The following is a 13907-nucleotide window of genomic DNA, read 5'->3' as shown; positions in this document are numbered from 1 at the left end:
CTATGCTGCTCCGGCAGGGATTTGCAACGTTCAGCCGGCCTATTTCTTCCTCATTGGCCTGGGACCACATGCTCATTCCTTGATTCCGTGTATTAAAAAGGAAAGTCTAACCGGGACTAACAGAGAGTTCACAGACCTTTTACAAGAGTAAACATACTCGGGCAATGTGAACAATGGGATATGATTAATTGAAACTTCTGGTTTCCTTCTAATTAGTGGAACGTACGAATAGCAATTTAGGAGGTTTAACAGTGATTCTCAGGCAAAGGGGAAGAAAATATCTGTGCTTGTGAAAGTAGTTGCTCTTGATCTGTATTTGTTTTAAAGCATTTGCTTTATTACTACTCTGGCTCCTTCCCCCCAGAGTCCTCCAGCTTGCCCACTAGCCGGTTCCCCATGAGTCAGGCCCACCTGGCAGCTGCAGCCCTCACCCACTGAGCTCCTCCCAGCTGCCTGTTGCTCCTATGCTTGCTGGATGGATCCTCCACCCTAGATTGGGGTGAAGGGGATAGTGGTGGCCACACTTTCCCTGGACTCTGCTTACCGGCCCTACCTGCAGGCACAGTGATCATTCTAGGCCTGGGCAACACTCCTGCTTTCCGTCCTGCTCACTTCTCTACATGCTCCAGGGCCAGAGGCCAACCTGGCTCCTCCTGGCTTTCTTGAGGACGATGTAGCTCTGCTCCCCATGCCTGCAACCTGATTGCACTGTCGCTTGAAACACTGCTAATTTAGAGGGCAAACATTCCAGTTCATCCAAGACAGTCCTTGTTTCCATGCCATTTTACTACTTATACTGTCCTGATTCAAATAATAAATCAGATGGCCATCCTACTCACTTGTAGCTCCGGAGGCTAACGGGACAATGTGCAGATACCTCCAACTGCCCAATGTGGGTTCCTCCTGTCCTTGCATCTGAGCTTGTCCTGCCTCGATGGCACCATCTTGACTGATGGGGCATTGCCTCCCCTGTACTGTCTTGTTCAGCCACTAACCTAACCCCCCTTCTCTGTTAATATCCTAGGAAATCACCTCTGTCATTCTAAACATTTGGAGAGCAAGTGAGAGAGAGAACACAAAGGAAAAAAAATTGTGAAGCATTTCCTTTTTGCATCTTATCTAGGAATCTGTGCAGGTATTCAATGTACTCTTGATAACAGCGTATTAAGAAGGAAATTGAAATTTTAGTAGAGATATTCCTTACCTGTGTTGCAAAATGCCACTTTATAGAGCCAAATTGAAAACCACTGAAAACAAACGTATTTTTCATCACTTGAATGATATGAATTTTTGATTTTTATATTCTATGCCAGCCGAGACAGTGAAACTGAACAGACACTTTTCATTTTGAATTTATCATCAAATTCATTTCCTGCTATTGTTATCCTAACACTGGAGAGGAATATTTAATTTCCAGAAGTTTTCATTTAACTTTAATAGGAAATAAACTCACTTTAAAATCCACTTTAAAAAAAAAATAAACATTTTAGTTCTGAACGCGAAGCTGCTTGATTATAAGAACTAGTTAACCTAATAATTTTATATTAGCATCATCCTAAATATATCCTTTGGCTGTTCCAGGCATGATCACAAGGTCTTTGAAATTCGGATCATGAACTTGGACTGACCCCGTACCACAGGATCCAAGCGGCCTGCAGCGGATTTCACTGTTGACAGCTCGGACAGTGCAATGTCAGGTTCTCCCTGCAGGGCGGGAGGGCCCGTGGCAGCACTTACGTTTCATCTGTGAAGGCTATTCCAAAGTATTCCTTTTCCTTCAGATTGAAGTGAGATGCCACGAGGTCCAGCAGCTCCTTGGCCAAAAGCTTGGGCTGGAGGAAGAGTAAGATGGAAAAGAGACAAATGAGTAGGGAGGACTTGTCCTAAGACATGTGATGGCAGGTTGATACAATTTTTTAAATGGGATGTCTCAAAGCTCAAGTACATTAATGCAAATGATTTTTGTAAAACCCAAAGGAGTAGACAATGAGGATGCTGCCGAGCGATAAAGCCAAGCACAGGGCCATCAATAGGCAGAGACCTTCTGCCTTGGTTTCCTAGTAGTTTGTTCTGAAACACAAGGTACCTGTTCTTTGGCAGGACTGTCAGGCCCTCTGGCTCTTCTTCCCCACACAGGAGAACATTTTACGTTGCATCAACAGGAAGATGCCTTATTGAAATATATTTTTATGTATATACATGTAACATACGTTCACATAGTATTTGCTACATGTCAGGCCCTATTCTAAGTACTTTACAAATATCACCATCTCTGCCCCCCATTACAGCTCCATGAGGTGCTCCTGTTATTAACTCTGTCATATATAAAAAAAAAACAAAAAAAACAAAACTCTGTCGTATAGGGAGGAAATACACACCAGAGATCAAGCAAGTGTTGGGACTGGGATTTGAATCCTGGCTCCAGACTGCCCTTGACCACTTGATCCGCTCCATAATTTTGAATACAAACAATAAAAGTATCTCCTTCTAGGAATGTTAAAATTAAGGCCAAAGCAGCTTGGGAACAGAATTGAAGAATGAATTACAAATTCACCCTCTGGTTGGCTTTCCAAAGGAGAAGAACAGTCTTTATGTTAAGAGTGTTTTTTATCATAAACTCCTTTTTAAACATCTCTGCTAATCTAAAGGAGTGTGCCAGAGGTGTAGGCATGAAATCGCCATGGAGGTCTGTATTGTTAATACATCGTTCACCTTAGCCAAGCACAGGCAAGGTGGCCACAGAACACCAGCCTGTGAGGTGAGGGTGGAAGGAAAGGCCATTTGAGGGAGACTCGGGGCTAATGGGAGTAGTTATTTCTCAATCAGCTTCCAAGTCAAGTATCTGCAAATGCATTGTCCCTATGACAATTGCTGTACTCCAACTGTACTCGCTGGGTCTCCAAGCTCAGAGCAGAAACAGAGATTCCAGAAGAGAAAAAATTGTGTATTTTCTGTGTGTGTACGTGTGTGCATTTATGCACATCGATATACCTTCCTGAGTATGTTTCCTATTCTAGTGGTTACTCTGATAGGGGAGTGGACAAGACATCTCAATCATGTTACATGATACGTGGTAATTTGATTTCCCCTTTTTATTTTTTTAAAAAAGATTTTATTCATTTATTAATGAGAAACACAGAGAGAGGCAGAGACACAGGCAGAGGGAGAAGCAGGCTCCCCGCAGGGAACCCGATGCAGGACTCAATCCTGGGACTCTGGGATCACGCCCTGAGCCAAAGGCAGATGCTCAACCATTGAGCCACCTAAGTGTCCCTGATTTCCCCTTTTTAAAGAGTTATCAAAAAATTACTTATTTGAGAGAGAGTGAGCAAGACAGAGAGCACAAGCCAGGGGAAGAACAGAGGGAGAGGGAGAAGCAGTTGCCCCACTGAGCAGCGAGCCTGACGTAGGGCTAGATCCCAGGACCCTGGGATCATGACCTGAGCTGAAGGCAGACGCTTAACCAACCGAGCCACCCAGGCACTCTGGCGAAATAAGTTTGATTTCTTATTTCACTTTCTGAGTATTGCTATGAGCTGTGCTGTGTCCCTCTCCAAATTTATATGTTGAAGCCCTAAGCCCCATGTGGTGGCATTTGGAGATGGGACCTTCGGGAGGGGGAATTAGGGTTAGATGAAGTCATGAGAGTGGGGTTGTCATGAATGGGTCAGTGACTTTATGAGAAGAGACAGAGAGATGGCCCATGTTCTCCCTCTCCACCATGTAAGAACACAGGGCCAAGGTGGCCATCTGCCAGCTGGGAAGAGGGCCCTCCTGAGAACGAAACCAGGTTGGTACCCTGGTTGTGAACTTCCAGCCTCCAGGACTGTGAGAAAATAATTGTCAGTTGTTCAAGCCCCCAGTCTGTGGTATTTTGTTGTGGCAGCCCCAACTAATTCAGGTACATTTCCCTTTAATTCAACAAATATTTACTGACTAATATGTGCAGGTTACTAGCCATTACGGCAGGACCCAGAAAAAGGGGTGTCCTGTAGCACCTGCTGATAAGGACAGCTTATCAGGGGTGCAGAGGATGAGCTAATACTCATTTTAAGAAGCTAAAGCAGAGAGTTTCCCTTTGCTATCTCGCTCCTGGGCTCACAGGGTGGCAGCCTCTGGGCTTCCCTGACCATCGGTTTACCAATAAAAGCAACTGGAAATGACAGGACTGGATTTGAAGCCCAGGCTGAGTTTCCTCTCCCTGAAAGCTATATGAATCAACAGGAGAATCTTTTTGTTTGTTTGTTTTTGTTTTTTGTTCTTTTTCAACAGGAGAATCTATCTTATAAATTAACACCATCTAAGATACTATACTTCTGCTCATGCTAAAATGTGAAACATGAATAAGTAATCCCTGTAACCAATAGGGCAGTCGGAATTTTATAGAAGACCCTCCTTGGTAAATGGTAGACAACAACGCGGTGAGGTCAACGTGGCACCTGAGGATGTCACTGATAAATTACAAAGTAGATCAGAGGGAGGGGGTTCAGGCTGTGTTTGCTACAGGCTGCTACAGGCTCAGCGCCACCTCCAGCCCCTGGAGGTCCCTGGCTGCCCACATACAGAGCATTTAATGCAGAGGTCATGACTGAATGTAAGGATGGTATGGCTGGTTTTAAATTGCAATGCACCATACTTTATCTGTCCAAATGATTGCCATTCCTTTCAAAGTAGTCAGAGTATTCCTATGACTCCTGCTCACATTTTTGATACTGGGTTGCCTTTGAAGCTCACATCACACTTATAAGAACATCTTCCCTGGTGACAAATCTTTTTGTCCTCAGAATGGATTTAATTGTTTTTCTTCTTCTTTTTTTAAAAAGATTTTATTTACTTATTCATGAAAAAAACAGAGAGGGAGAGAGGCAGAGACACAGGCAGAGGGAGAAGCAGGCTCCATGCAGGGAGCCGGATGTGGGACTCGATCCTGGGTCTCCAGGATCATGCCCTGGGCCAAAGCAGGCGCTAAACCACTGAGCCACCCAGGGATCCCCTTTACTTGTTTTTCTAAGTGGCAAAAAGTCACTTTAAGTCAAGTGTAGTGAGCAGGATGGAAGTGGAGGAGGAGGTGGTCAAGCTGGTTTTATAAAACAAGGTGTGACTATTACATAATTATTGTGGGTTCTTCGGGCTTATGGTGAGCTTTCTGGCCCAAACTTTGAGTGACAGAAATAAGATTTCCTTCCCCTTAAGAGTAAATGTTAAAGCCAATGTCTCAGTGGGACTGATCAGAGACCCATAAACTTACCAAGGAAGGGGAAGAATTACTCTCAGGGTTGGTACAGTTTTTCTGTAACGTGATTAAGTACAGTAATCACAGTATGGAAGGGGGGGTGGTGAGTGGAAGGTGTGTGGGGGGAGAGGAATGGAGGGGAAGCAAATGGGGTCTTAGCCACGAAGCCTAAGATATGGGGGCCCAGCAGCAAGGCCTCACACATGGCAGACGTGAGGGTACGGGGCTACTGTAGCTGCCCATAGGAAATGCTCGTCTGTGTAACCCCCCTTCTAATGCCATGCCTTCTGAAGAAGCCACCGAGGCCCTGCTACGTCCTAGATGTGGTGCTACACACTCTCCTAGATGGTTGCCTTACCACCTAGAATAAGATTCTATTGTTCCTTCGCCAACAGAGATTTTGAGACTTGGAGATGGCAGGCAGGCTGTTCTCGGTCTGACAGCAAAGCCAGGATTCCAAACAAAGTCAGGCCGGACTCAAGGCCCATGCACATCACTCCCCTGCCCCCCACCCCTGCTGACCTTCCTTTCCGGGTGGGAGGTCAAGGATCACGTGCCAGAGGGCCCCATCTGGGTGAGGGCTGTGTTGCTCACCGGATGCCAGGACGCTGCGGTACTTTGAACTTGAGTAACGTTGAGCCTCCCCCCTGCCCCGCAAAGATGAAAAATCACGTTTCAGAGTCTGCAGAGCTTAAGAACTGACTCGACACGCTCAAGGAATCACTGGAGTGATGGGCACCCCATTCTGGGAGCTTCGTGGGGACGAACTTTTGGCTTCTCGGTGGTGACAGGGCCCTATGATTGCGCAGTAACCACAACCCTGTCTACAGTAAGAAAATGAACATTCTAGGTGACTCATCAACTGGAGGCAACTGAGCAACAGCAGCACCACCAGAATAAACTGTATGATCTCAAACTAACCTTTATAGGATTGTACCTAATTGAACGTAAAAAACCAAAAAAAGGCCCGTTACTTGACACACGACACTTAGGATGGGTCACATGCACCACCCTCAATGAAGAAAAGTCTATATTCCACACAATTTACAAAGAGGGAAACAAAGGCACTGAAGGGGAAGCTAACAGATCCCAGAAGAGGCTGAGGTCACAGCTCCCGAATCTTATGTCCCTGGAAAAGCCACATTCTTTCTTCCACTGTCACGGTGAGTGGCAGCAGCCCAGCGGGTCACTGCCGAATCTCCGGGAGGGAGGGCTCTGCTCCCCCTGGCCTGATGGATGTGTAGCATGAGCAGTGAAGCCACCGTGACGTGGGGGGTTGTTTGTCATCACAGCACAACCTCGCCTATCCTGATTGATTCAGGCACCGTATCAATTACTCTTTAACTCTCTGTATGGCTGGTTTAAAAACTACTTACGGCATCGGCTCTGTGATTTCCTGATCTTGCAAACAGAGACAATATCCCACCTTGACATGATAGTGATTAATGAACTACACTGTTCCGAACATTTCTTAAACTCATTTAGAGAAAGTTGCTGGGTAGGCAGAAAGCTTTATGCCATTATGTACTTTGAAGGGATGTTTACAGAATCCTGCTGATTACAGTCTGCTGGTTACTGGTGCTATAAACATTTGTGGGGCTTTGCAGGGGCCGGGCTGGGAGCCAGGCCAGAAAGGCAGCTGGTGGCCCACTCAAGGGCTACAGGACACACTGGACAAGCTGCGTGCGTCTCAGGTCAGAAGCTGCCTGTTCTGGGTCACCGGCGCTGTCCTGGCCACATGAGGTCACTACATTTAAGACTGACTTTCTCCCAGCCTATAATTAACTACACTCACTCAACAGCTTCTCCCTTTTCATGTTCCCTTCTCTTCTCAGGTTCTTTTTTCATTTGTCCTCCTAAGGTTTTATTTCTCCTTATATTTGACAAATAAAATCTCTTAATAAATGCCCCGCTCGAAATGTGCTGCCTGATGGGAGCTGCTCAAGATGCTAGCAGGATGGCCTTTGTGAGGCTAACAGAGCTTAGAAACCCGGGTTTTGGTCACATTCTTCAGGGGAAAGGGCAGAGTGGCTCTTTGGCACTGCAACGTGGCCCTACCACTCATATTTGAGGTCCCCAGGGCTCTGGACTACTTCAGTGGGAAATGTGCTCATACCCAGCACACACAGGCTTCCAGAATAGGCCTGGTCTGCCTTCCAAGGAGGGACATGATCAAAAGAGCACTTTTTAAGGACGGAGGGTGATGAAGTGATCTAGGCATGTCCCCAAGGTGATGATCCTTCCAGGATCCAAGGTGATGATCCTCCAGGTGATTCCTGTGAGGCGTCCTAGCAGAGCCCAGGGAGAGAAATCAGACGACCAGCGGCTCCTCTCCAGTCTCCCACACGGTATTTTATCATCCCTCGCATATCATACAACCACTTTAAACTTCACATGGCTACATCCCAGACAAATGTTCCTGGACAGATGGTACAGGGTACTCTGGGCCTCAGAGTCCTCATCACTAAAACCACCAATTAGGTTCAGGAACTGGATTCCTGCCTTAAAACATCCACATATATGTCATCATGACATGACATGTCTTCCTCCCCCCAAAGTTCCCAACCTTCTCAAGGTCTATTCACCTATTCTCAAAAGCTTCACAACCATTCCACACACCCCCACCCCGACACCCCTTGAACTCTTAAACCTAGTCAGTTTCTTACATAATTTGGGGCAAATATCTAACCTTTCTGTGCCTCGGTCTTCTCAGCTGCAAAATGGAGGCGATAACTATATCCACGTCCTAGGGCTGTTTTGAAGATGAAATGAATTAATATTGATCTGCACAAGGGGCTTAGATAGTGCCTGCCCCAAAGAAAGTATCTTCTGTGTTATGATTCCAGACCCTCATCACCTCACCTACGAATTATTGTAAGAACCTTCTACATGGTGTCATCTTCTAAAAGTCAGCCTGGTATTGCAGGCCAATCTTTGAATCCAGTTTACCTATGCAACCTCACTCTGACTAGTTCCCTATGAAAATACTCATTTCTGTTTGATCTTTTTGCATGGGCATAAAGGAAACACCAATTTCATTTTTACTTCTAAACTTTTGCCCACAGCCTCCCCTCTCTTCCCTCTTCTCATTTAAATCTGCCCTGTTTAAAGCCCACTTCTTCCAGGAAACCCTCTCTGGCCATGCCACCTACAAATGGTCTCTTTTTCCTCTGAATCTCTATAACATTTGCCACATGTACTTCAATCACCCTTAGCATGCATGCTCTTGCATTGTGGTGAATTTATTGTAATTTATTTATTTTACTTTTTTAAAAAAGACTTTATCCATTCATGAGAGACACACAGAGAGAGAGGCAGAGACACACACAGGCAGAGGGAGAAGCAGGCTCCATGCCGGGAGCCTGATGTGGCACTCGATCCCGGGTCTCCAGGATCACACCCTGGACTGAAGGCGGCACTGAACCGCTAAGCTACCTGGGCTGTCCAATTTATTGTAATTTAAAATTTTTTATTTTTTTAAAGATTTTATTTATTTATTCATGAGAGACAGAGAGAGAAAGGCAGAGACATAGGCAGAGGGAGAAGCAGGCTCCCTGCCTGATGCGGGACTCGCTCCCAGGACCCCGGGATCATGACCTGAGCTGAAGGCAGATGCTCAACTGCTGAGCCACCCAGGTGTCCCAATTAAAAAAAATTTAAACAGGGGAGCTCCTGGATGGCCCAGCTGGTTAAGTGTCAGACTCTTGGTTTCGGCTCAGGTCATGATCTCCTGGGTGGTGAGATGGAGCCCCACACTGGGCTCTGTGCTCAGCAGGGAGTCTGCCTGAAGATTCTCTCCCTTGGCACCCCCAAGGAGATCTCTCAAATAAATAAATCTTTAAAAAGTTTTAAGTTGTGGCAAAATGCTCATAACATAGAATCTATCATCTTAACAACTTTTAATGACACAGTTCAATATTGTTAAGCATATTCACATTGTTGTACAACCAACCTCCAGAACGTTTCTCCTACAAAACAGAAACTGTACCCATTAAACAACTCCCCATGCCCCCTCTTCTGGCCCCTGGCAACCACCATTCTGCCTTCTATCCTTATGTACTTGACTATGTACCTCATATAAGTGCAATTACATAGTATTTGTCCTTTTGTGTCTGGCTTAGTTCACTTAGCATAATATCCTCAAGGTTCATTCAGCAAGTTGTAGCAGGTGTCAAAATATCCTTCCTTCTTAAGGCTGAATAATACTCAATTGTATGGACAGACCACATCTTGCTTATCTATTCCTCTGTTGATGGACACTTTGGTTGCCTCCAAGTTTTGGCTATTGTCAATAATGTTGTATAGACACAGTGGATTTTTGGTGACATGATTTGTTGCACCCTATAATGGGCTGAATGGTGGCCCCCAAAAGTTACGTCCACATCCTAACCCCTGGAACCTGTGAGTCTTACCCTATGTTACAGAAAATGTGATTACAATTCTTGAGAGGAAGAGATTATCCTGGATTATCAGGTGACCCTGTATAAATGAACCACATGGATCCTTATAGGACAGAGGCAGACGGATTTCTGTGGCGAAAGGCCACGTGAAGACAGACAAACTTGAAGTGACGAAGCCACATGTCAAGGAAAGCTGGAGACTGCCAGCCGGTTGAAGAGGCAAGGAATGGGTTTTCCCCTCAAGCTTCTGGAGGAAGCATAGCCCTGCCAACAGCTTTATTTCAGCTCTGCCTTCCAGAACTGTGTGAGAATATGTTTCTGTAATTCTAAGCCACAGAGTTTGTGGGGATTTGTTACAGCAGCCTCAGCAAACAAATATACATGCTCAGACTGCAACCCCCAAGATCTGGGACCCCCTCCAGAGTCCCTGACACGGAGTCCCTGACAGCAGGAAACTCCACACTGGCTGGCTGGTTGGTTGAGGCAGGAGTAAACTGGGACCAAAGTTCTCTCTTTCCAGTACCGTGGACTTTCTGGGCAAGGAAGCCATATAGGAAAGTCCAGGTGGGGAAGCCTCTGTCTCAGAGCTGACCTGAACTGGGGGGACTCTCCCCTCACACACCCCTTCCTGTCATCTGCAGTCCCCTTGGAGCATCTCACAGATTCTAAATCAAGGGAATTGCCACTCTTGAATTAATTGCATTAAAAAGAATTAAAACATTAAAGGGCTCCCATCTGTGCTTTGGGAGGAACCGAGGCCCCCCAGGCCTGAAGACTGACCTCTCCCTTCCCCTCTGCTCCCCTCCTTCCCCTCCCCTCCTCCCTAAGGCCTTTTCGGATAATTCACTTCTCATGCAGCACACAGGGACCGCTGGGCTGCCAGGGCTGGCTCTGCACCCACTGGCCAGGCACCCTGATGGCAATGCCAGCCCCAGGAAATGGTGATTCCCTGCCCTGCAGGGGTGGCCATGGCCGAAGAGTGGAAAGAAACGTGGTCAGCCTGCCCTTTCTGTCCAAGTCCTCTGGAAACCTAGAGGGAGAGAGGGGTGCAGAATACAGGACACCTGAGCTCGCTGCCTCTCTGAAGCCCTGCCTGTCATTGTGTTCCCGAGCAGCTGGGAGCCCTGCCCTCCCCCTGCCCCTGGGGGCTCTGTAATAAGCAGGGCGAGCGCTTGTTGGCTGCCCATTATTCCTGGGGAGGGGGCACCAGTGATGGAGAGAAAGCATGAGGTCATCCTGCACGGGGACAAGGGTCTGGCGGCACTCCCCTTCCCAGTCACCCTCTTGATGCTCTGGCTGATTAGCTGGGGCGGCTGACTTCCTTCCTGCCCTCTGAGCACAGCCCTGGGTTCTGTAGCAGAGGCATAGGGGGGCCACCTCGTCATGCAGGCTGATGGAAGAGCAACAGGATACCTGCCCGGGAGAGGGAGCAGGGGTCCTAAAGTTAAGCTGGTCCTGCCAGGGAAGCATCTCTCTATTCAGAGGTCCCCCTCCAGCCTGAACCCCAACCCATCAGAGGACACGAGACAAATGCTGCTCCTCCAGCTTAAGAGCAGCCAGTGGCAGATCCTCTCCGTAAAGCTGGCAGGGGATGTGGCCACGACCAAAGGCTTCTGTCTACGGCTGTGGCCTCTGTCCCATAGCTGCTCGAGGTGCTTTACACAAACTGAGGGGTCAGTCCTCACCAGAAGCTCGGGAGGGAGATGCCAGGATCACCCCCACTTGATGGAGGAGGAAGCTGAGGTAGAGACAACAGTAACTGGCCAGATACGCACCACTAGTAACTAGCAGGTCTTAACCCTACAGCTGGTGAGTGCAGGTCACCCCGGGAGGCTGGATCACATAGAGCCAGAGAGAATATTTACCCAACTCATTAACTTACAGGGGAGGAGACGAAGGCTCAGGGGGTGGAGATGCCTGTCCAAGGAGGTCATCTTAGTTGCTGGCACAGGTAGGGCTGGGGTCCAAGCACCCACTGCAGCCCTTGGGCCCTTCTACGATTCCATGTCAGTAGGGACTGTGCGGGTTGTTTCAGAAAGGGCTGCAAAGTTCTGAAGCAGGAAGCACCCCAAAAATGACAGGAGGTGTCCTGGCAGGCAGAGGTGGTCATTTGCTTATGAACCATAACATACACTATATTAAGGTTCAGGCTTCCTGGCCTCTCCTTGGCTTTCCCTCCTGCTGTTACCGCCTTCCCCTCCCCCAGGACTGTCTTTTTCTGCAGCACACCACCCCTCACCCCTGCCCCGGATTCTGGGCTGCAAGATTCACTTTTATTGCCTAACTTAATTTTTTTTAAGATTTTATTTACTTATTCATGAAAGACAGAGAGAGGCAGAGGCAGAGGGAGGAGCAGGGAGCCTGAAGCAGGACTCGATCCCAGGACACCAGAATCACGACCTGAGCCAAAGGCAGACACTTAACTGACTGAGCCATCCAGGTGCCCTCGCCTAATTTAATCTTCAAAACCGTAGTCTCTGGATGAGGACACAGGGGCTTACAAGTGTTAGTGTGCCCAAGGTCACAACCCCACAAGGGCACAGGGCATATGCAGAGCTTGAGTCTGTGAGGGACTCCAAAGCTTTGGCTTTAAAGACTGGGTACAGATCCAGCAAGTAACAGTGCAGTCCGGAGGGGACTGAGCTGCTTTTTCCAAATGCAACAGAATTTTGCCAGATAATAAGTTCCTAAAGGGCAGGGATCAGGTTTTTACCAAATACTGGAGCCCTGCACCCTGGCACAGCACCTGGCACATATCAGGTGTCCAATACAGCTTTCTCATCCATAGCCAGCCTGGATGGCTCAGCAGTTTTAAGCGCCTGCCTTCAGCTCCGGGCGTGATCCTGGAGTCCCGGGATCGAGTCCCACCGTCAGGCTCCCTGCATGAAGCCCACTTCTTCCTCTGCCTGTGTCTCTGCCTCTCTCTCTGTGTGTCTCTCCTGAATAAATAAATAAAACCTCATCCATAGACTGAGATATGCTGGGAGCACCTGGGTGGCTCAGGGTTGAGTGTGCATGGTCCCGGGCTCCCCACGGGGAGCCTACTTCTCCCCCTGCCTATGTCTCTGCCTCTCTCTGTGTGTCTCTCATGGATAAATAAAATCTTAAAAAAAAAAAAAAAAGATTGAGAGAGGCTGAAGGGCTGAAGGGGGCGCAGCTGACTGTTAAGCAGCCTAGCAGGGAAGCAGACCGCAGGAGGGGATGACCCCACACTCGTCTCAAGCAGGGACCCGCTAGGCAGACCCAGCTAGATGGGAACCGATGCCTCATGCTCAGATGTGACAGAGCCACATTTCAACAGGATGCCGTAATACCTACTTTGGCAACACTACCTGTAACCCCAAGGAGGGATGCTTCATGTCCGTACTCCAAACCCCTAACTCAGTGCGGCTTTTCCTCCTACCCTGATTTCTTCCTGACCCCAACTAGGTCACAACTGGCTCCTTTAATGGCTCTCCTCCCCCTCCCCCCGCCCCCCATCCCCTCTCCTGCCAACTGACTGTCATCTGCCTAGAGATGGAGACTCCCGGGAGTAGCCGTCTTGGCTCCCCGGTTGGCCCTCCACCACCATGCACTTCCTCGTATACCACTCTTTCTACGATACTATTTTCTCCCCTTGCTCTCTTCCTCTTATTTCCACATTTCGCTGAGAGACAGCCTGGTCTCAGGTTTAGAGAAGCTGGGGCTGATACCGTCTGGGAGGCTGAGTCTTTCTCATCCATGCATTTGAATGATGCCCAATGGGAAGGCTTTGACAGGCGTACATAATTATTGCTCCTCCAGAAATGCAAAGTGCTTCTGCCAGCCGGCTGGGGAGCCTGCTTTATTCAGGCTCTTGCCCCCTTGGGACTCTGGGCGGGCGGGCAGGTGTTCATTAGGGAGTGCCTGCTGATTAACATAGTAACCCCCAGACTCCAGCCCGCTCACGGCAATGTCACAAGGACTGTTCTTCCAGGGTGGCTCTCCTCGGCAGCCTCTTTGCATTCATGAAATGATAACTGTTTCACTGAGGTGAAAACACAAAAGAGACAAACAGTAGTCAACTTGGCTCTACCGCAGAGGGCCGTCAAGTCTGCAGTCCCAATTCTGAGGTATTTCCAGCAAATGTGGGGATGCCGAAGTTGCTGGGATTCAAGCTTCATCTTCCACAGGTATCATGTCTACCACTTGTATTTTTTTCCCCCTTTAAAAAGAAGCCTACTCTACAACTCCATTATGACCCTGCCTTGTCCTACAGTGAGTAATAAATCATGATTTTGGATGTGAACGGCCCA

The 13907-nt window shown here is 48.0% G+C and overlaps 1 protein-coding gene across 16 annotated transcripts in view; it reads right to left on the bottom strand.

The window, feature by feature from the left end:
- Positions 1-13907, bottom strand: part of FRMD4A (FERM domain containing 4A) — a 741134-nt gene that overhangs the window by 150999 nt on the left and 576228 nt on the right. For all 16 annotated transcript variants that reach the window (XM_077897154.1, XM_077897147.1, XM_077897150.1 and 13 more), the window contains one exon: positions 1738-1832. In XM_077897154.1, coding sequence (XP_077753280.1) covers positions 1738-1832 — 95 coding nt within the window. The remainder of the gene's footprint in view (positions 1-1737; positions 1833-13907) is intronic.

This window comes from Canis aureus, chromosome 5 (genome assembly GCF_053574225.1).
Source record: "Canis aureus isolate CA01 chromosome 5, VMU_Caureus_v.1.0, whole genome shotgun sequence".
Taxonomy (NCBI): domain Eukaryota; kingdom Metazoa; phylum Chordata; class Mammalia; order Carnivora; family Canidae; genus Canis; species Canis aureus.
Note: the sequence above shows the minus strand (reverse complement) of the source record. Positions and strands in the feature narration are given on the sequence as shown.